Source organism: Hyla sarda, chromosome 11 (assembly GCF_029499605.1).
Source record: "Hyla sarda isolate aHylSar1 chromosome 11, aHylSar1.hap1, whole genome shotgun sequence".
Classification (NCBI taxonomy): domain Eukaryota; kingdom Metazoa; phylum Chordata; class Amphibia; order Anura; family Hylidae; genus Hyla; species Hyla sarda.
Window position 1 is genome coordinate 5,858,720 of NC_079199.1, and position 21,232 is coordinate 5,879,951.

Consider the following 21,232-nt stretch of genomic DNA (forward strand, 5'->3'; position numbering starts at 1 on the left):
GTGGTGTGAGCATGGTGTGTGCGTGCTGTGAGCGTGGTGTGAGCATGGTGCGTGCGTGCTGTGAGCGTGGTGTGAGCATGGTGCGTGCGTGCTGTGTGAGTGCTGTGAGCGTGGTGTGTGCGTGGTGTGTGCGTGCTGTGAGCATGGTGTGTGCGTGCTGTGTGCGTGATGAGTGCGTGGTGTGAGCATGGTGTGTGCGTGCTGTGAGCGTGGTGTGTGCGTGGTGTGTGCGTGCTGTGAGCGTGGTGTGTGCGTGCTGTGTGCGTGCTGTGTGCGTGATGAGTGCGTGCTGTGAGCATGGTGTGTGCGTGCTGTGAGCGTGGTGTGAGCATGGTGCGTGCGTGCTGTGTGCGTGCTGTGAGCGTGGTGTGAGCATGGTGCGTGCGTGCTGTGTGAGTGCTGTGAGCGTGGTGTGTGCGTGGTGTGTGCGTGCTGTGTGCGTGATGAGTGCGTGGTGTGAGCGTGGTGTGTGCGTGGTGTGTGCGTGCTGTGAGCGTGCTGAGTGCGTGCTGTGAGCATGGTGTGTGCGTGCTGTGAGCATGGTGTGTGCGTGCTGTGAGCGTGGTGTGTGCGTGCTGTGAGCGTGGTGTGTGCGTGGTGTGAGCGTGGTGTGTGCGTGCTGTGAGCGTGCTGAGTGCGTGCTGTGAGCATGGTGTGTACTTGCTGTGAGCATGGTGTGTGCGTGCTGTGAGCGTGGTGTGAGCGTGGTGCGAGCATGGTGCGTGCGTGCTGTGTGCGTGCTGTGAGCGTGGTGTGAGCGTGTTGTGTGCGTGCTGTGAGCGTGCTGTGAGCGTGGTGTGAGCGTGGTGTGTGCGTGCTGTGAGCGTGCTGTGTGCGTGCTGAGTGCGTGCTGAGTGCGTGCTGTGAGCGTGGTGTGTGCGTGCTGTGAGCGTGCTGTGTGCGTGCTGTGAGCGTGGTATGTGCGTGGTGTGAGCGTGCTGTGAGCGTGCTGTGTGCATGCTGTGTGCATGCTGTGTGCATGCTGTGTGCGTGCTGTGAGCGTGCTGAGTGCGTGCTGTGAGCGTGGTATGTGCGTGGTCTGTGCGTGCTGTGTGCGTGCTGTGTGCGTGCTGTGAGCGTGCTGTGTGCGTGCTGTGAGCGTGCTGTGTGCGTGCTGTGAGCGTGCTGTGTGCGTACTGTGAGCGTGCTGTGTGCGTGCTGTGTGCGTGCTGTGTGCGTACTGTGTGCTCAGCTTTTTTCTCTTGGTTCACACTGAGGAATTTCCGTCTGGAATTCCACTACATGAAGATAAAATGAGAGTGAATGGGTTGTCCATTCACCCACTTACACTGCGGAAATTTTAAGGCAGAATTTGAGCCTCGAAAATCCGCTCAAAATTATTTCGCTGCGGAATCCTATTGATGTCAATAATAGGAAACAAATGGCAAACACAGGGTCTATATCGAGCGCTGCTGTATCAGTGGTTGCAGAAACACTTCAGTATGCCAACAGGTACCCAGGACTATTTATTAATCAAGGATGTAAACAACAGGACGACGCATTTCAGCTGGTTGTGTGTAATCCCAGGATAATGCAGATATGTTAAAGCTTGTATACATATATTGGTGTGTATTTGTGTGTAGTTCAGTCGTGTTAGGGAATTCAATGGATTCCTCCAAATACACTGCTCCAAAATATAAAGGTAACACTAAGATAACACATCGTAGATGTGAATGAATGAACTAATCGTATGAAATCCTTTCCTCTTTACAGTTGAATGCGCTGACAACAAAATCACCAAAAATTATCAATGGAAATCATCAACCCATGGAGGTCTGGATATGGAGTCACCCTCAAAATCACAGTGGAAAACCCCACTACAGGCCGATCCAACTTTATGTAATGTCCTTAAAGGGTAGCTCCCACCATCACTTTTTTTTTTTCTGCCCCTGCCTATTACCCATCTATCCCTAACCCCCTCCCTGCCTTTAATTTTTTTTTTTTACATATTAAAAATGCTTTTTTGTCTGCCTGGTAGCGTGCTCACTACCAGGCAGACTTCCCCAGCAGGCACCACGTCACTGATGCCTGCTGGGGCCGGCACTTCCGCCCGTAGTTCACCTATACAGGGTGCCTCCAGCTGTTTCCCCACTGCAACTCCCAGCTTGCCCTGACATCTATTGGCTGTCAGGGCTTGCTGGGAGTTGTAGTGGGGAAACAACTGGAGGCACCCTGTATAGGTGAACACCGGAGCACATACCGCTCCCTGCCGCGCAGCCCGCAACACCCCCCCCCCCCCCGGCCCCTTCGCGCCGCTCAACCCACTCCCCCTCAGTTCACCTATTCAGTGTCCCTCCAGGCTTCATCACTACAACTCCCAGGGCTTGCTGGGAGTTTTAGTGGGGATACTGGAGGCATACTGTATAGGTGAACAGTATACATAATACAGTGAACATAATACTTTACCATGTCCCCGAGCCTGCGCGCGTCCTCTTCATTCAAAGCGCTCGCTCCCGCCTGTCTGATTGACAGGCGGGAGCGAGCGCACCAGTGATTGAATTTCGACACGTTGCCAGGCTTCAACGAGTCGAAATTCAGTGGTGACGTCACTGCTGAATGCATTCGGCCACTAGGAGGGCGACCCCCTAGTGGCCGAATTTAAAAGTGATTTTAAACTGTTTTAAAATAACTTTTTTTAATTAAACTATATTAGAGATATGTTGTAGTACTTAAGTACTACAACATATCAATTTTTTGTTTTCATGACAGTGCCCATTTAATACAAGTCCCAATGAGGCTCAGTAGTGTATGTGGCCTCCCCATGCCCGTATGACCTCCCTACAACGCCTGGGCATGATCCTGATGAGGTGGAGGATGGTTTCCTGAGGGATATCCTCCCAGACCTGGACTAAAGCATCCGTCAACTCCTGGACAGTCTGTGGTGGATGGAGAGAGACGTCCCAGATGTGCTCAATCGGATTCAGGGGAACGGGCGGCCAGTCAATAGCATCAATGCCTTCCTCTTGTAGGAACTGCTGACACTCCAGACACATGAGGTCTAGTATTGTCTTGTATTAGGAGGAACCCAACCGCACCAGTATATGGTCTCACAAGGGGTCTGAGGATCTCATCTCGGTACCTAAAGGCAGTCAGGCTACCTCTGGCAAACACATGGAGGGCTGTGCGGCCCCCAAATAAATGCCACACCATTACTGATCCACCGCCAAACCGGTCATGCTGGAGGATGTTGCAGGCAGCAGAACGTTCTCCACGGCGTCTCCAGACTCTGTCCTCAGGTTGCGTTCACACGGCCGTCTAGACCGTCCCGTTCTTCTTTAAAGGATCATCCGTTTTCCATAGACTTCAATGTTAAATTTACTGTATCCGTTTTTTTTTTGACGGAAGAAAAAATATTGAATGTGCCGTTTTTTCTGCCGTCCAAAAAAAAAGGAAATGAGCACAGATAGGTGCAAACGGATGTAAATGCATTGAAAAAAAAATCCCATCGACACGAATGGGATTTTTAAAAAACGTTTTTAATCCATTTACAGCCTGCAAGAACGGAAACGAAACGGGGATAAAAAAAAAACCGGGGACAGACGGCCGTGTGAATGCAGCCTTAGGTGAAGACTTACAGTGTTTCTTCCCAACCAGGGAGCCTTCAGCTGTTGCAAAACTACAACTCCCAGCATGCCCGGACATGCTGGGAGTTGTAGTTTTTATAACAGATGGAGGTACCCTGGTTGTGAAACACTTTATTGGATATTTATGATCACAGTTTTTATTTCTCTGCATTTCACAAGGAGCTTATTAGTACTGAGCAGCCGCCATGAACATTGCTGGTTTCCATGGCGACGGAGGGGTCCTCCGGCTGATCTTCCTTATCTTAGTCTCTATGGTCAGAGCAGCGCGGCTTGTCTACCCCACTCTAAACCTCTACGGTTCATGTCCTCTCTATGGTTTCCCTTAGCGGACAGACAGGCAGCGCCGCTCTATCCCCGGTGTGTGAGCTGTGAGGCCCCGGCAGGCGGCGCCGCGGACACCCTGTTTGGGGACCTGTCGTGTGTCAGCAGTTCCGGGTCCACGTCTCCGGTGGGGGATGGAGCTGAGGACGGAGCCGAGGCTGTGAGGAGCCGGTAAGTCTCCGGAGGTGAGTTCCCCCTCACTAAGCTACATAATGGGAGGTTGTACCGGATTTTACGTATCCATGGCAACAGGTGACCGATAAAATCCTCTGCATCGGTCAGAATATTTATGGAATTCGCTTTTTTTCTGGTCGTCCGTCGGTGACGTCCGTTACTTACGAATCGTGGAGAAAAATCCGTAAACATCCGATGTGTACGGCGAATGTGGACTACACGGACCAGGATTACGTCGCCGTCAATTGTCGTGATCCCTTTTAATGTTTTTCAGGATCTCCGCTTGCTGATGGTGAATTGGGGGATGCTGAAAAATCCATCCTGACCCCTGTACTTCTCACAGCTGAGGGTTTGTTACATTTGTATCCAGTGCAAGATAAAACACCCTGGACCCCCAGACCGATACATTTACTGATACACTGTAACAAACTAAGAAGGCGGGACAGAGATTTGTGCTACTCTATACCATTAGTGTTTCCCAACCAGGGTGCCTCCAGCTGTTGCAAAACTGCAACTCTCAGCATGTCCGGACAGCCAAAGGCTGTCCGGGCATGCTGGGAGTTGTAGTTTTGCAACAGCTGGAGGCACTCTGGGAAACATTTATATAGAGGCTTTCCGGGCATGCGAGGAGTTGTAGTTTTGCAACAGCTGGAGGCACTCTGGGAAACATATAGAGGCTTTCCGGGCATGCTGGGAGTTGTAGTTTTGCAACAGCTGTAGGTAAACTGATTCAACTCCCAGAATGCCGTTGGCTGTCCAGGCATGCTGGGATTTGTAGCTTTGCAAAACAGCTGGAGGTACACAGGTTCAACTCTAGAATGCCGCTGGCTGTCAGAGCATGCTGGGAGTTGTAGTTGTGTAACAGCTGTAGGCACCCTGGTTGGGGAACTCTGATCTGATGTGATACGTGATCTCTAATAGATTGGTGGAATCTAATCATTGGGACCCCCAGGCATTCAGCTGTTGCAACACTACAACTCCCAGCATTCTTGGACAGCCAACAGCATTCTGGGAGTGGAACCAGTTAACCTACAGATGGGAATTGTAGTTTTGCCATAGGTTGGGGGGGGGGGAACGCTGTTAGGGCATGCTGGGTGTTGTAGTTTTTCTACAGGTTAGGGAACACTGTTAGGGCATGCTGGGTGTTGTAGTTTTTCTACAGGTTAGGGAACACTGTTAGGGCATGCTGGGAATTGTAGTTTTTCTACAGGTTAGGGAAGACTGTTAGGGCATGCTGGGTGTTGTAGTTCCATAACAGGTTAGCGACTAGTTCTGAGGGTATGTGAACCGGTCTATATTCAAGTCTCTGTTTCCCCCTTCAGGTCATGATTTGGCGGCCTTGAAGGCAGACGGTTTGTCGTTCCCGCGATGTCTTGGTTCACTGATCTGGCTGGTAGAGCGGAGGACCTCTTAAACTTAGTGGATCAAGGAGCAGCAACTGCATTAAGCAAGAGCAAAGATGAACTCTCCGCAGCAGAGAGCCACACGGACTATTACTCGGACAAACCACAAGAGAAGAGTCAAAGTTACACAAAGCCCAGCTTCATCTCCTCAGCGGCTGATAACATAAAGCACCAGAAGGCCACGCTCTTAGCTGGCACGGCCAACGTTAAAACCACCACAAGGACGAGCGCAGAAGTGTCCCATGGCTCCGCCTCCACCAGTGCTTCATCTCACCGGACGTCCAGCCAGTTTGTGAGACGGAAGAAGTCCGAGCCGGATGACGAACTGTTGTTTGATTTCCTCAACAGCTCGGACAAGGCTCACAATGGCGTCCTGGAATCTAAGAGAGAGAGTAACAGGGAGGGCGCCCCCAACAGTCCGTCTGGTAGAAGCAACCCGCAAAGTGTCAAACCACCCGAAACCACAGCCCAGAAGATCCAAGGTAAGGAGGAGTGAGGAGCGTAGATCCGGAGGACTTCCCTGCCCAGGCAGCATCTATAGATTTGTTCATCCTGAGACATCTGGTTTGTGAATAGAATTTCAGAAATCATTTTTAGACCAGTGTTTTCTAACCAGGGTACCTCCAACTTTTTGCAAAACTACAACTCCTAGCATGCTGTCACATGTGCTCTTCGGGCATGCTGGGAGTTGTAGATTTGCAACAGCTGGAGGCAAACACAGTATTAGACCAAAACATGTGTTAATCGGTAGGAGAGAGCTGAGAGTTGCTGCACTACAATGCATATTTATGTGCCATTCAGGGTCTTAAGAAAGCAGGATTACACAAGCCAGCACTGCCCTTCATTATCAGAAATTGTGCTGTTTTGCAAGGTACTGATAAGTTGTCCCAGAACTTCTGTAAGTAGTGGAAAATTAATATGTGAAGTATTTTCAGTATGTACTTCGCTGTGCCCTAGTACACAACAATGACGTACGTCACAGGGTTCCGTGATCACCACATATCCTGACATATAAACAAAACTCTAAAAGTTGCAAAATTGCGGTCTTCTCCCAGATTTTTCGCCACAAGTAATATTTTTGGGGGATTTGTTGTACATTTTATGGTAAAATAAAAGGTGTAATTACAAAGTACAATTGGTTGCGCAAAGAACAAGCCCTCACATGGATTTGTAGTCATGTTCACATGTCTGGAATTTCCGTGCGGAATTCCTGCGGAGATTCCTGAGCATTGTATTTAACTGGATTTTGCTGCGCTGTGCAAATGGCGGACGTTCCGTGCCTGGCGGTCCATTCCTGTGTGGTCTTAGCGCCGGCATATTATGTTGATGCCCCCAATCTCCGAATGTCTGCATAGAGATTTTTCGTGCGGACTTTCCTGAAGTGTGAACATAGCCTTAGAGTTATGGATCTTAAAAGGCAAGGAGAAAAAACAAAAATGAAAATTGGCTGTGTCCTTAAGGGGTTAAATCATTTTCTCATATTCAATTTTTAGAGGGGCTGTGAAGGGCCCAGGAGAATATAGTTAATTCTTTGCTTCCATGTCTTTGGTTAGGTGATGTCAACAAGTCACAGTCTGTACAAAGTGCCCAAAAGGACAAAGAACCGGACACAGAAGCAGCAGGACCAACCCCCGCTCCAGGCAATCCTACTAATGGAGATCAGAAGTCCCAAGAACTTTCCAATCTCCGATTGGAGAATCAGCTGCTGAGGAGCGAGGTCCAATCACTGAACCAGGAGATGGCAGGGTTAATCCAGCGCTCCAAGGAAATGCAGGAAGGTACAGTAGACGCTACAGCATGGGCATCAGTTCTCCAAATATAAGAAACCTGATTGATATGTTGTCCACTAGCCATTGTTTATGGAATTGTCTCTAGTAATAGAACGAACAGAATGAATCCTAGGCAGTCGGTGTCTCCACATATACTGCTATGTGCAGGACGGGGGAAAGGGAGCCTGGACTGTGGACATAGAAGCTGAGACTGTCTCTGTCCAGAGGATCCTCATTGTCCCTGAAAGGCAAATTAAGGCTTCCCTCTCATCTCAGCAGTAGTTTTCGTCTTAGTGTATAAGTTCTTGCTCAGCTGCTGATGTTTCTTTCCATTCTGCTCACATAACACCTTGCAATTCCAGTTCTTCAGTACCCTCTCCTCCCTCCACTCCCCCACTTGCCATCTATAGAACTGTAAATCATCTCCCAGTCCAGTGTGTCTGTTCAGTCCACTGGAATTTCACCAGCATATTGGCATGACATAGCTGAGAGGAGTAGGTGCTGTACTGTGATTGGCCAGATAAGTAAGGGAAAGGAAGTGCCTGTTTGTGTACTACAGCACAAAGCTAAGCATTTGTCCTGTCCCTTGAAATAGTGAATGAGAAATAGGAGTTCACCATGGAGGAGATTTTCAATGGCTCAATAACAGCAGTGAGAACACTAAAGTCCCTTTAAGAAAACCAGTGGGTAGGGTAGAAAAAACGACTGTCCCTGGTGCTGGTCTGCTGGAGACAATTGGACTAGGACATCCGGTAAATATCCTTTTAAAAGTAGTTTATTGGAACATACACAGGCAACGCGTTTCTGGTCCGTACCGGTTTATACACTTTACCTGACGAAGGGTTCGGAACGGACCAGAAACGCGTTGCCTGTGTATGTTCAAATAAACTAAAGGATATTTACCAGATGTCCTAGTCCAATTGCCTCCAGCAGATCAGCGCCAGGGACAGTCATTTTTTCTACCCTATCCACTGCCTTCAACTGGAACAGCGAGCCTGATACCAGAGGACTGTGGCTACAGGCCTGGAGAATTTGACTATGCCAATTTAGGTGTTGTGCTCTTAGCGCAGCTCCACCCAGTGAGTACCACTCCAACCACCACTAATACCTTTTATATGAACGTACTTCACTAGGGGCGCAAATTTCCCCCTTCTTTTCCTTCTTTCTTTGTTTGTTGCCTTAAAGGGGTACTCCGGTGGAAAACTTTTATTTTATTTTTTATAATCAGCTGGTGCCAAAAAATTAAACATATTTGTAAATTACTTCTATTAAAAAATCTTAATCCTTCCAGTACTTATTAGCTGCTGAATACTGCAGAGGAAATTATTTTCTTTTTGGAACACAGAGTTCTCTGCTGACATCTCTGCCTATTTTAAGAACTGTCCAGAGTAGAAGAAAATTGGCTATGGGGAATAGCAAATATATGCTGCTCTGGACAGTTCCTAAAATGGATGTCAGATGTCAGCAGAGAGAACTGAACTCGTGATGTCAACAGAGAGCTCTGTGTTCCAAAAAGAAAAGGATTTCCTCTGTAGTATTCAGCAGCTAATAAGTACTATAAGGATTAAGATTTTTTAATAGTCTTCCACCAGAGTACCCCTTTAAGAAAACCAGGCGGGTCTTTAAGATTCTTTAGAAACAACGGGTATGCCCTAAGTAATTTTACCTGTGAATGTAATATTATCACATTGCAGAGCTGAATGAAGCCAGAGTGCGAATAGAAAAGTGGAACGGGGATAATTCCAAAAGTGATCGCACCACGAGAGAGCTCCGTGCTCGGGTAGATGACCTGACAGAGGCCGTAGCTGCAAAAGATTCGCAACTTGCAGTGCTTAAAGTTCGTCTACAAGAAGCTGACCAGTTACTGAGCAGCCGCACTGAGTCTCTAGAGAAGCTGCAGAACGAGAAGTCCAGGTATGAAATTGGGTTCCAGTATTCACATGGGGTATGGACCACCCTTGTAGTTAATAATAGGGCTACGCCATATATCAAAATCGTATTGCGATTTTTGTGAATTGCGATATGTCGATATGGTTACCTGCAGCAGCACGCAGGGCCTGGGGATTGGCTGCTGCCAAAATTCAAATGTTAAGTCCATGTTTCCCAACCGGGGTGCCTCCAGCTGTTGCAAAACTACAACTCCCAGCGCTGGGCTGATAATTCATTCATTCATTCCCGAGGGGGAGGGGCCAAACCGGAATTGCGGTATGGGTTAAAATTCATATCGTGCAGCACAAAAATGTTAGTATTCGGTATGAACCGGTATACCGCCCAGCCCTAATTTCACCATTTGTTTATTATTATGCTATCGGCTATCAGAATGATAATATTTATTTCTATAATTGCAATCACACATTTTCCCCAAATCGTGGCGTCATAGTTAAATGGGCACTCTCATAAAAATTTTTTTTGCTCCTTATGGTAAATAAAAAAATCTTTCTAATGAAGTTTTCTATATTTTAGTGTTTAAAAAAAGCTGCCACTAGGTGTCTCCCTTCTTGTCCAGAGCACATTTCCCCCCCATCTCTTGCACAGAGTTTGGACTCCAGCTGGCCTGGCAGAAGTCCAAAATCAGGAAATGCAGTCTGGAGTGCAGCCTTAGCCAATCATGGCTCATCTCACACTGAAATGCTCTGGGCTGTGTGTAGCAGAGTGAGGGAGGAAGTTCTCCCCTGTATGGCTTCAGATGATGTCACGCCTGCTGGGGAACGCCCCTTCCCAGTCTGTGAATCTGACTCTGACTGAGCAGAAAATACAGAGAAATATCAAGGTAGAAAACTAAAAGATAATAAAAATAAAGGCCGGGGGTGGTTTATCATGATGGGGCAGTGAACTGGGAGGATTATATAATTTAACAAGATCATGAGAGGTTCTCTTTAATAATGACTGATGATTTCTAATTGTCAGGATCCTGCAGGACCACAATGAAGGCAGCAGCCTCCACAGCCAGGCACTACAGACAGTTCAGGAGAGGCTTCGGGAAGCAGAGGCTGCAACAAAAAGGGAACAAGATGGTTTTAAACAGATGCAGGTATATAATAGAAGCCTAAACAATAACTGCTCGTGTAATGCAGGCGTGTAGTGCTGTGCTTCATGATGTAAAGAATTCCTTTCATTTTACCATGTAATCCTCAGAGTGAATTTGCGACTCGTCTGAGTAAGATGGAGGCTGAGCGTCAGAGCCTGGCCGAGTCAGTCATTGCTGCAGAAAAGAAGTATATGGAGGAGAAAAGGAGGGGCGACGATCTGCAGCAGCAGCTCAAGGCTGCGAAAGCTGCAGCTGAGAATGTGAAACTAGAAATGGCGGATTACAAACAAAAGGCAACGCGTATCCTACAGGTACAGGCGAGACGGCAAAGCCGGTCATTTTACATTTGTGCTTTAGTTGTTAGTGGCTATGTTCAGTGTGTGTCCAAGGAGCTGTGATGGGGCATTCAGTGAACATATGCAATCTGTGTAAACATCGCCTTGGGTCTACGCCAGTGTTTTCCAACCAGGGCGCCTCCAGATGTTGCAAAACTACAACTCCCAGCATGCCTGGACAGCCTTTGGCTGTCCAGGCATGCTGGGAGTTGCAGTTTTGCAACACCTGGAGGCACCCTGGTTGGGAAACACTGGTCTACACTGATCAACCATAAGGCTATGTTCACAGAATGCCAGAATGCTATGCCAGAATTTCTGCGTCAAATTCCGCATGAAAAGCATTCACACAGCAGAATTTCCACATCAGGAATTCCATGAATTCCAGAAATTTTCATGAAGAATTCCGTGCAGAAATTCTACGGTTTGAACATAGCCTAAGAGCTCCGAACCTTCCACAGTTGCCATTGTAGCAAGATAATCAATGTTATTCACCTCTCAGTGGCCACTGTGGATGATATGTGTATTTACATATACTGTATCAGTGGTTCTTATCAATAACGTTTGGTGTTATCTTCATATATATATATATATATATATATATATATATATATATATATATATATATATATATAATATATATATATTTATAAATTTATTTTTATTTTTTTCACAGTCCAAAGAAAAACTGATTAACAGCCTGAAGGAGGGTTCTGGCATTGAAGGATTAGACAGTCAGATGGCCAGCGGCATGGAACTGGAGGAGATGAGACATGAGAGAGACCTGCAGAGGGAGGAGATCCAAAGGCTCCTGGCGCAGATACAACAACTGAAGACCGAGCTTCAGGTGAGACAGCCTATTCATCATTAGAGATCAGCGGTGACATCACTGAGAATACAGCCTAGCCATCACTAGAGATCAGCGGTGACATCACTGAGAATACAGCCTATCCATCACTAGAGATCAGCGGTGATATCACTGAGAATACAGCCTATCTATCACTAGAGATCAGCGGTGACATCACTGAGAATACAGCCTATCCATCACTAGAGATCAGCGGTGATATCACTGAGAATACAGCCTATCCATCACTAGAGATAAGCGGTGACATCACTGAGAATACAGCCTATCCATCACTAGAGATCAGCGGTGACATCACTGAGAATACATCCTGTTTGAGATAAGCAGTGACCCCTGGATTCCATCTTGTTTAGATCATGCTTTATATATGGATGGGAAACAATATAAGGTCCTATATTCTAGACTTTGTGTAATATTCACTGTATTTAAGGAATAGAGAATAAGACATATCCTTTATTTGTTTTTTCTTCTCTTGCAGGATCTGGAGACTCAGCAGGTGGGCGAAGCAGAGTCGGCCCGTGAGCAGCTCGAGGACCTTCAGGAGCAGATCACAGACCAGAGGAGGGCAAAGCAGGAGCTGGAGGCAGAACTTGAGCGTCAGAAACAGGTAAACTCCCAATTCTTAGCACTTTCTCGTTAGGGTTGGGCAATAAATCAGATTATTTGGCCGAATCCCTTTTCTGCCTTTGCACAGAATTGTGAAAATGTTCTATGTCATTGTTTCCTAACCAGGGTGCCTCCAGTTGTTGCAAAACTACAACTTCCAGCATGCCCGGACAGCCAAAGGCTGTCCGGGCATGCTGGGAGTTGTAGTTTTGCAACAGCTGGAGGCACCATGGTTGGGAAACTGCATTCTATGTGGTGTCATGGAAGTGTCACCCAGCCCTACCGCAGACTAATGTGGATCCAGTAATCTATGACAAGTCATGGGGAGCAGCTCAACTGCTTGGATTATTTGCATGTATCTTCCGTTATGCAGACAGTAAAGCTTGATATAATTTATTGATATTATTATTATTATTTATACAGGAATTATTTATTGATTATTCATTCAGACTTTATTATTTTTCACATCTTCGTTTTACAGGAATTGCAGTATACTCAGGAGGACCTGCACAGGACGAAGAATACTTTACAAGGAAGGATCAGGGACCGTGAGGATGAAATCCAAAAACTCAGGAATCAGGTATTTCACTTAGGAAGGGTTAATGCTTCTTCTGTAAGCAGAAAATTAAATTCATAATAATTTCCCTTTTAGTCCTAAATAATAAAGTGAAGCTTTCATCTAAAAAAAATAACGCTAACATATCACAGAAGGTAGTCCAGCAACCTCTTCATCACTCAGGAGGAGGGGCTATGTCTCTGAGCCAGTGTTTCCCAACCAGGGTACCTCCAGCTGTTGCAAAACTACAACTTCCAGCATGCCCAAACAGCCAACGGCTGTCTGGGCATGCTGGGAGTTGTACTTTTGCAACAGCTGGAGGCACCCTGGTTGGGAAACACTGGCTCAGACAAGATCCAGCCATGCCTCCTGAAACAGCATTGCAAGATGCGTTGTCTCGTGAGAGAGGGAGGAGCCAGGGACAACACCACACTGACAATGGCAACACAACTTCCTGTCAAGAGGGAATTGCACAAAAGCACACTGAAGCCAGTACATTTTGTGATAACACTCTATTAGTATGCTATACATCTTAGGGTCTTATTTAAATACAATTTTCTGATACTGGGCTACCCCTTTTAGAACCATAATAAACTTTGCCCTTAAAGGGTTACTCAGGTAGAAAACTTTTTCTTTTTTTTACATGAACTGGTGCCAGAAAGTTAAACAGATTTGTTAGATTTAGTACTTTTTAGCAGCTGTATGCTACAGAGGAAATTCTTTTCTTTTTGAATTTCTTTTTTGTCTTGTCCACAGTGCTCTCTGCTGACACCTCTGTCCGTGTCAGGAACTGTCCAGAGTAGCATAGTTTTGCTATGGGGATTTTCTCCTACTATGAACGGTTCCTGATACGGGCATCAGGTGTCAGCAGAGAGCACTGTGGTCAAGACAAAAAAAAATTCAAAAATAAATGAAAGGTTATCCAGGAAAAAACTTTTTTTTTCATATGAACTGGCTCCAGAAAGTTAAACAGATTTGTAAATTACTTCTATAAAAAAATCTTAATCCTTTCAGTACTTTTGAGCTTCTGTAGTTAAAGTTGTTATTTTCTGTCTAAGTCCTCTCTGATGACACATGTCTCGGGAACTGCTCAGTTTAGAAGCAAATCCCCATAGCAAACCTCTGCTAAACTGGGCGGTTCCCGAGACACGTGTCATCAGAGAGCACTTAGACAGAAAAGAACAACCTTAACTTCAGAAGCTCAAAAGTACTGAAAGGATTAAGATTTTTTAATAGAAGTAATTTACAAATCTGTTTAACTTTCTGGAACCAGTTGATATATAATTATTATTTTTTTTTTCCTGTAATACCCCTTTAATTTCCTCTGTAGCATACAGCTGCTAATATGTACTGGAAGGGTAAAGATTTTTTAATAGAAGTAATTCACAAATCGGTTTATCTTTCTGGCACCAGTTTTTTTTTCCCACCGGAGTACCCCTTTAAGTGGTTAAAACAGTGTTTCCTAATCACTGTATCTCCAGCTTTTGCTAATCTACAACTCCTAACATGCCTTGACAGCCAAAGGTTTTCAACAGCTGGGGGCACGCTGGTTGGGAAACATTGAGATAAAGGGATTTTAAAATGTAAGTCCTGAGTTTGACCAATTGTACATAACCGGTCAGGTAGGGGTCAGTGAAGGAGTAGCTCCATTTTTGTTTTATGTACAGAATATTATACAGTAGGGGAAAGATAATAAACAGAATAAGGGCTCCTCATGGCGTCTCTCTTGCCATCCATTAATAAGAATTCTCCTTACTTACAGCAGCTGCACCGGTTATTCAGGTAAGACTCGAAAAATTAGAATATCGGGCAAAAGTTCATTTCTTTCCGTAATGCAACTTAAAATGTGAAACTAATATATGAGACTCATTACATGCAAAGTAAGATAGCTCAAGCCGTGATTTGCCATACATGTCATGATTATGGCTTACAGCTCATGAAAACCCCCAAATCCCCAATATATTATGATTTGGGAAGCCATGTCATCTGCCGGTGTTGGTGGTCACCGTGCTTCATTAAATGGGCTCTCTCATTAAACCTAATTTTTGCGATTGCACTCCTTAAGGTAAATAAAAAAATCTTTCTAATGTACTTACATTTTTTATTTTTTTTAAATGAAGTTTTGTGTTTAAAAGAGCTGCCTCTAGGTGTCTCCCTACTTGTCCAGAGCACATTTCCCCCCCCCCCCCCCCCATCTCTTGCACAGACTTTGGAGGCCAGAAGTCCTAAATCAGGAAATGCTGAGGGGGGGGGGCTGCAGCCTTGGCCAATCATAGCTCATCTCACACTGAACTGCTCTGGGCTGTATATATCGGAGTGAGGGAGGAAGTTCTCCCCTGTATGTCTTCAGATGATGTCACACCTGCTGGGGAACGCCCCTTCCCAGTCTGTGAATCTGACTGAGACTGAGCAGAAAATACAGAGAGATATCAAGGTAGAAAACTAAATAATAATAATAAATTAAGGCAGGGGGAGGTTTATCATGATGGGGGCAGTGAATGGGGAGGATTATAACATTTAACAAGATCATGACAGGTTCTCTTTAAGTCCAGGGTCAAAGCATCCGTCTACCAGGAGATTTTGGAGCACTTCATGCTTCCTTCCGCAGACGAGTTGCATTACTGAAATAAATGAACTTTTGGACCATATTCTAATTTTTCCAGTTTCTCCTGTATATATGACCAGTCTGCCTTGATATTGCACACATGCATCTTTTTAATGTCGTGATTCATTGAAGTCATTTATGTGCAGCTCACCAACAAAGCGTTAAGCAGCAGCAGTCAGAGCGAGCTGGAGAACAGGCTGCACCAGCTGACCGAGACCCTGATCCAGAAGCAGACCATGCTGGAGAGTCTGAGCACAGAGAAGAACTCGCTGGTCTATCAGCTGGAAAGGCTTGAACATCAGCTGAAGAGCGTGCAGGGGAGCAGTGTGAGCGGATCTACCATCAACATGGCCGCTGTGGACAGCGGGGACGGTGCGTAGGTGAAGCTTCTGTGGAGGGTCCTTGTCTCATTGTCTGGATCTTAATGTCTCCTCCTTTCACTTTGTAGGAGCTCGTTCAAGAAATGTTCCTGTACTATTCGCTGATGCAGATATGAATGTTGCAGGAATGTACGGAAGGGTCCGAAAAGCTGCTAGTACTATCGACAAATTTAGGTAGCCGCTTCTTTTTGTCATTTAAATGGTCATTTAGATAAACTTTTGATTTGTTATAGAGACCTATCAAAGGTTTTTATCTGTCGGGGTCCCAGACCCCCGACCGCTCATGAGAACGACCCGGAAGAAGTACAGTGATTCCTCAAGTTACAATATTAAGCGGTTTCAGGACGACCATTGTATGTTGAAACCATTGTATGTTGAGACCGTAACTCTATGGAAACCTGGTAATTGGTTCTGAAGCCACCAAAATGACATCCAAAAATAGGAAAAGGTGAGGGTTAAAGAAAAATAAGTAGATAACTAATAAAGATAAAGCAAATCCTTACATATAAAAGTAAGAAAAACCTGCTGGGAGCTGTAAATCACTGTCTATGTCATTGTTTCCCAATCTGGGTGCCTCCAGTTGTTGCAAAACTACAACTCCCAGCATGCCCGGACAGCCAACGGCTGTCCGGGCATGCTGGGAGTTGTAGTTTTGCAACAGATGGAGGCCCCCTGGTTGGGAAGCAATGGTTTATGTAGAGGACAGGAGCTTCTTCAGGGTCCTATACTGTACACACAGTGTCCCATATGGAGCAACCCTTACTTGGTGTCCAAAGAAGCAGCTAACCCTGGCACAGGTAAGGAGTAGTACAGAACATGTAGTTCCTCCCTGTACTGTAGGGGGCGCTACCAGACAGCCAGTCAGAGCATGCACTTAAATAATACAGGGGTTTTACCAGTAAAATGCCTATTCTGATTGGTCAGTTCCTCCAGTTATGAAATGTCTCACAGATCTGGACTGTCTGTAGCATTGTATGTTGAGTCTGGTTTCAAGTTACACTGGTCCAGAAAAAAACATTGTATGTTGAAACTATTGTATGTTGAGGCCATTGTAAGTTGAGGGATCACTGTACGTGCTTAGCCTGTTCTCTCCTGGCTCTGTGTCTTGCCAGACTTGCAAGTCCATGGAGCCGTCCCAGTCCAGAGCTGGGAGAGGAGCGTTCTGTCGCCCCCTTCTCTCCTAGGATCTGAACTTTTACATTGTGTTACAATCTATCAGTTATAGGTAGTGCTCTTGCTGAGCTCATAGCAAATTCCTCACAACTCGCCCAAGGGTCCCGATGGAAACCAAAAGGTTTCCATTCACTGACAGCAAGCAGAGATCTTAAAATAGCAGGCAATTGAAGTGTGAAATACATTTTAACACGGGTGTAGATTTGAGTGAGGGTAAAGTAAATGTCGCCGAACATGACGGCTCAGCTGTTTATCGCTTTAGTCTGCAAACATTTGTCATTCAAAGTGCTCCAGTACATGGAAAAATGGCCACAGTCCTAGGAGATCCAGGACCGGCATCTGGCGCACTTTGTAAACTGGACTAAATTGCATAGACTAAAGCAATCAACAGCCGAGCTGTCAGGTTCGTACGCATTTATTGAAAGTTCGCTCAACTCTAGACATGATGAGAGGGTGATATGAGGTATAATGTTACTATTAGAATTGTGCTCCTTATTCCAGCAGTGTAAAACTATGGAGCAACAATCGCCGCTACTTATATACCGTACCCCGTACCTCTATATTGTTTCAGGTAAATCACTGTAAACAGTTTTTTTTTTCTTTTTTTTTCTTCCTAGCATCCGACTTGGCGTATTTCTGCGACGATATCCCATTGCCCGGGTATTTATTATTATTTATATGGTAAGTAAAGTTTTTTTTTTTTTTTTTTGTATAATTCTAGACCAAGTCTCTGCTACACATACATTTTAATTTCAGTGTTTTTATAGGCTTGTAAAACAAAAACAAAAATCACCATGAATTACGAGTGTTTTTGGTGTCATTTGTTGTACATTCATTTAAAGGGGTATTCCGCCCCTAGACATCTTATCCCCTATCCAAAGGATAGGGGATAAGATGTCAGATCGCCGCGGTCCCGCTGCTGGGGACCCCTGGGATCCCCGCTGCGGCACCGCGCTATCATTACAGCACAGAGCGAGTTCGCTCTGTGCGTAATGACGGGCAATACAGGGGCCGGAGCAGCGTGACGTCATGGCGCCGCCCCTCGTGACATCACGGCCCGTCCCCTTATTGCAAGTCTATGGGAGGGGGCGTGATGACCACCACGCCCCCTCCCATAGACTTGTATTGAAAGGGGCGGGCCATGACATGAGGGGCGGAGCCGTGACGTAACGATGCTCCGGCCCCTGTACCGCCCATCATTACGTGCAGAGCGAACTCGCTCTGTGCTGTAATGATAGCGCGGTGCCGCAGCGGGGATCCCAGGGGTCCCCAGCAGCGGGACCGCGGCGATCTGACATCTTATCCCCTATCCTTTGGATAGGGGATAAGATGTCTAGGGGCGGAATACCCCTTTAACCAGTCCTGAAGAGAGACTGTAAAAAATAGGCCAGAAAAAAACACCATAACAAGAGCAAGCAGGTGTTAAAAAAAACAAACATTTGATCATACTAAGAAACAAAATGCATAAAACATAAAAAAAAAATGTAAAAACTTGCTATTCTTCAGCATAAATGTTGCATATGAAATGACCAGCCATAGAAGTATTAGAATCCAGAAAGAGGTATCTCATCTCATAAAGTGGTGGAACATTGCTAGGGTTAATAATCACTTTATATTTGAGGGGGTGTCACCTCTAAGACCCCCACTGCTCTTGGAAATGAAGGTTCAGCATTTCAGCTCTTTTTCTGTTTTACCTAACACAACCTTACTTAGCCAACACCTCTGAACGGGTGCCGCTCGCTGGGGGGCGATCCACCCCACTGGACCACCAGAGAGTGTTCACAGCTTCCTTTAGACGCCGCTGTCAACTTTGACAGTGGCAATCTAAAGGTCAATAGCCGGCCGCATGTCGGCTATTAACACCGGCCCCCAGCTATAGGAATCAGCTGGGGGCCGGCCGGTATGACGCGGGCTCGAGTCAAGAGCCCACGCAATACCCGGTTAACGGCACATGGACGAGCATACACGTCCATGGTCGTTACAGTAGATTTCTGCAGACATTAAGCACAGATTCCAGGGGGGGCTTGGGCGGCTATTGTAAGAGGAATCCGGGGGAAATTTACCAGGTGAATTTACTTTGCTCTGCAGCCACTTAATTTTCAGGATTGGTCGGGGTCGCAGAGGTTGGGACCCCCACTGTTATAAAGTATTATGTATATTTGGTCTCTTCACTTTTGTACACAGTAATTTTTATTTATTTATTGCTTTTTTTCCAGGCGCTTCTTCATCTTTGGGTTATGATTGTTCTTCTTACGTACACCCCGGAAATGCACCATGACCACCCACCTGGGAATTAGCGTCTGATATAAGAGCTGCGTCCATGACAGGAGCACAGATCTATATTTTCTCCATAGTCTAGGTAACATTACAGGTTCTTCTTCTATAGCTGACCGAGACATGAGCTGCTGGTGTGGGTGGGGGACACTGCGGGGGTCTCCTGAGTGATGGGTCCATGGTACGGTCTATAGCAGGTGGACATTTTGGGTTTCTTTCCTTTTTGCCGAAGCTTCCCCAGGTTTTTATTTTTATTACTTTTACTTCCTGCTGTTGCCAATACCCATGCAAACCATACAGCCCCCTCTCTGCTGCTACCGGTCCGGATCATTCACACAAATCAGTACTAAGAGAAATGGCAGACGTTCTGCCGCCGCCGCGCGGAGGTGGTACATTCTGTATTTTATCATATAGCAGGATCATCACATGTAAATGGAGAGAAGATTCTTCCGTTTTGGTTCTTCTTTGCACTTGTAACATTTTAAATGTAAATAATCTTTAATCTGTATAATATGTGTGGGGCGACTAGTGCAATCTTTTAGTAAATATAATGAAATATTAATAAAATACCAATGATTTTTTTTTTCCTCTTTTGATATTTTTTTGTTTTTTTATTTTTTATTTTTTTTCCTCTGTATTTCATTGTATTAAATTAAATTTTCTCCAACCTGGGACTCTTCAGCTGAAATTGCAACACCCATCATGCCCGACAGCCTTATGGCAACAGCTGGAGAGTCACAGGTTGGACAGTACTGTCTTATACAGTCACTTACCACTAGGGGGAGCTATAAGCCTTGTCTGACAGTCAGTCAACAAGAAGAGGGCATCTGTGCGGTTTTCCTTATTCCAGAAGCATCACATAGTATGGTGTGTGATGAAGGGTCAGACCGACCTTGTTTTAAGAAATCATTTTGAGAATTTTTAAAACTCAATCCCCCCCGGGCAGTGCTAACCTTCTTCTAAGACTCATGGAAAGGCTAGCTGCCATTTTTATTTGGCTAGCTGCAGTTTTATTTTGGCCTCATTAGGGCACCACTATGAGCATGGACTCCAGCTTTGACACATTGTATGTTACAGTTTAAAATCCATCTCTTGTTATCATGAGAGGTTCAGATGGCTTTTTTATCATTTCGCTCTACACTGCAGGTCAGCTTTATTAGGGCAAAGCTATAATCAGAGACTGCAGCGTTTCTGCATTGGCTGTTAGAGTATCTGTAATGATCTTGTTACATTTTATAATCCTCCCACGTCACTGCCCCCATCATGATAAACCTCCCCCTGCCATTATTGTGATTATTTGTTAGTTTTCTACCTTGATATTGTTCTGTATTTTCTGCTCAGTCTCAGTCAGATTCACAGACTGGGAAGGGGCGTTCCCCAGCAGATATCATCTGAAGCCATACAGGGGAGAACTTCCTCCCTCACTCTGCTACACACAGCCTAGAGCAGTTCAGTGTGAAATGAGCTATGATTGGCTTAGGCTGCATACACCCTCCTCGGCACTCCAGATTGCATTTCCTGATTTTGGACTTCTGCCAGGCCAGCAGGAGACCAAAGCCTGTGCAAGAGATTTGGGGGGGGGGGGGGGGGGGTGAGGAAATGTGGCACATTTAATAAACACAAATAAAAACATAGAAAAATTTCATTTTTTTAATTATAATTTACATTAGAAGTATATTAGGTGTTTTTTTTTATTTACCATAAGTGAAAGGCAATAGCAAAAATGTATTTTAATGAGAGTGCCCATTTAAAGCCGTACCCCTTCTAATCAGCGCCTCAGGCGGGTACTTTGCCCCTTTCTCATGCTTTGCACTGCAGCTTTTCTCAGTGGCTGCTTTATATATAAATCATCAGCTCAAAAATAATAAGTTAGTACATGGAGAAGAGCTTGTTTTCCTTTGGGACGCCCACAATGGAGTGACGTTCTCGTGCATATCCCGAAGGTAGAGATGTCCCCGGCCTCTAGGGGCTGCAGAAAGAAGTTGCCTAGAAACGTGAGCAGAAGATGGCGGTGACTGGGGAAGCCAAGAAGGCGAGTAGGGTGGGATTTTTATTTTTTTAATTTTCAAGGGACAAGCTACCTACAGGGAGGGGGGTCCTACATACAGGGGCCAAGCTACCTACAGGGAGGAGGAGAGGGGGGGGTCCTACATACAGGGGCCAAG

General features: G+C 45.6%; 1 protein-coding gene across 4 annotated transcripts; it reads left to right on the plus strand.

The window, feature by feature from the left end:
- Positions 1 to 3,816: 3,816 nt before the first annotated feature.
- On the plus strand, positions 3,817 to 19,657 carry GOLGA5 (golgin A5). Of its 4 annotated transcripts, none has more exons than XM_056546262.1 (14): positions 3,817 to 4,090; positions 4,354 to 4,428; positions 5,402 to 5,964; positions 7,036 to 7,260; positions 8,946 to 9,165; positions 10,159 to 10,282; positions 10,387 to 10,590; positions 11,288 to 11,458; positions 11,952 to 12,080; positions 12,561 to 12,659; positions 15,387 to 15,612; positions 15,689 to 15,794; positions 17,411 to 17,474; positions 19,010 to 19,657. In XM_056546262.1, the coding sequence occupies exons 3-14, from the start codon at positions 5,448 to 5,450 to the stop codon at positions 19,088 to 19,090; spliced, it is 2,166 nt and encodes a 721-aa protein (XP_056402237.1). In that variant the 5' UTR covers positions 3,817 to 4,090; positions 4,354 to 4,428; positions 5,402 to 5,447; the 3' UTR covers positions 19,091 to 19,657. The 4 variants fall into 4 exon arrangements, with proteins under 4 accessions (XP_056402237.1, XP_056402238.1, XP_056402239.1 ...); XM_056546263.1 differs by having other exon boundaries at positions 3,817 to 4,076; XM_056546264.1 differs by lacking the exon at positions 4,354 to 4,428 and having other exon boundaries at positions 3,817 to 4,076.
- The last annotated feature ends 1,575 nt before the right edge of the window (positions 19,658 to 21,232 follow it).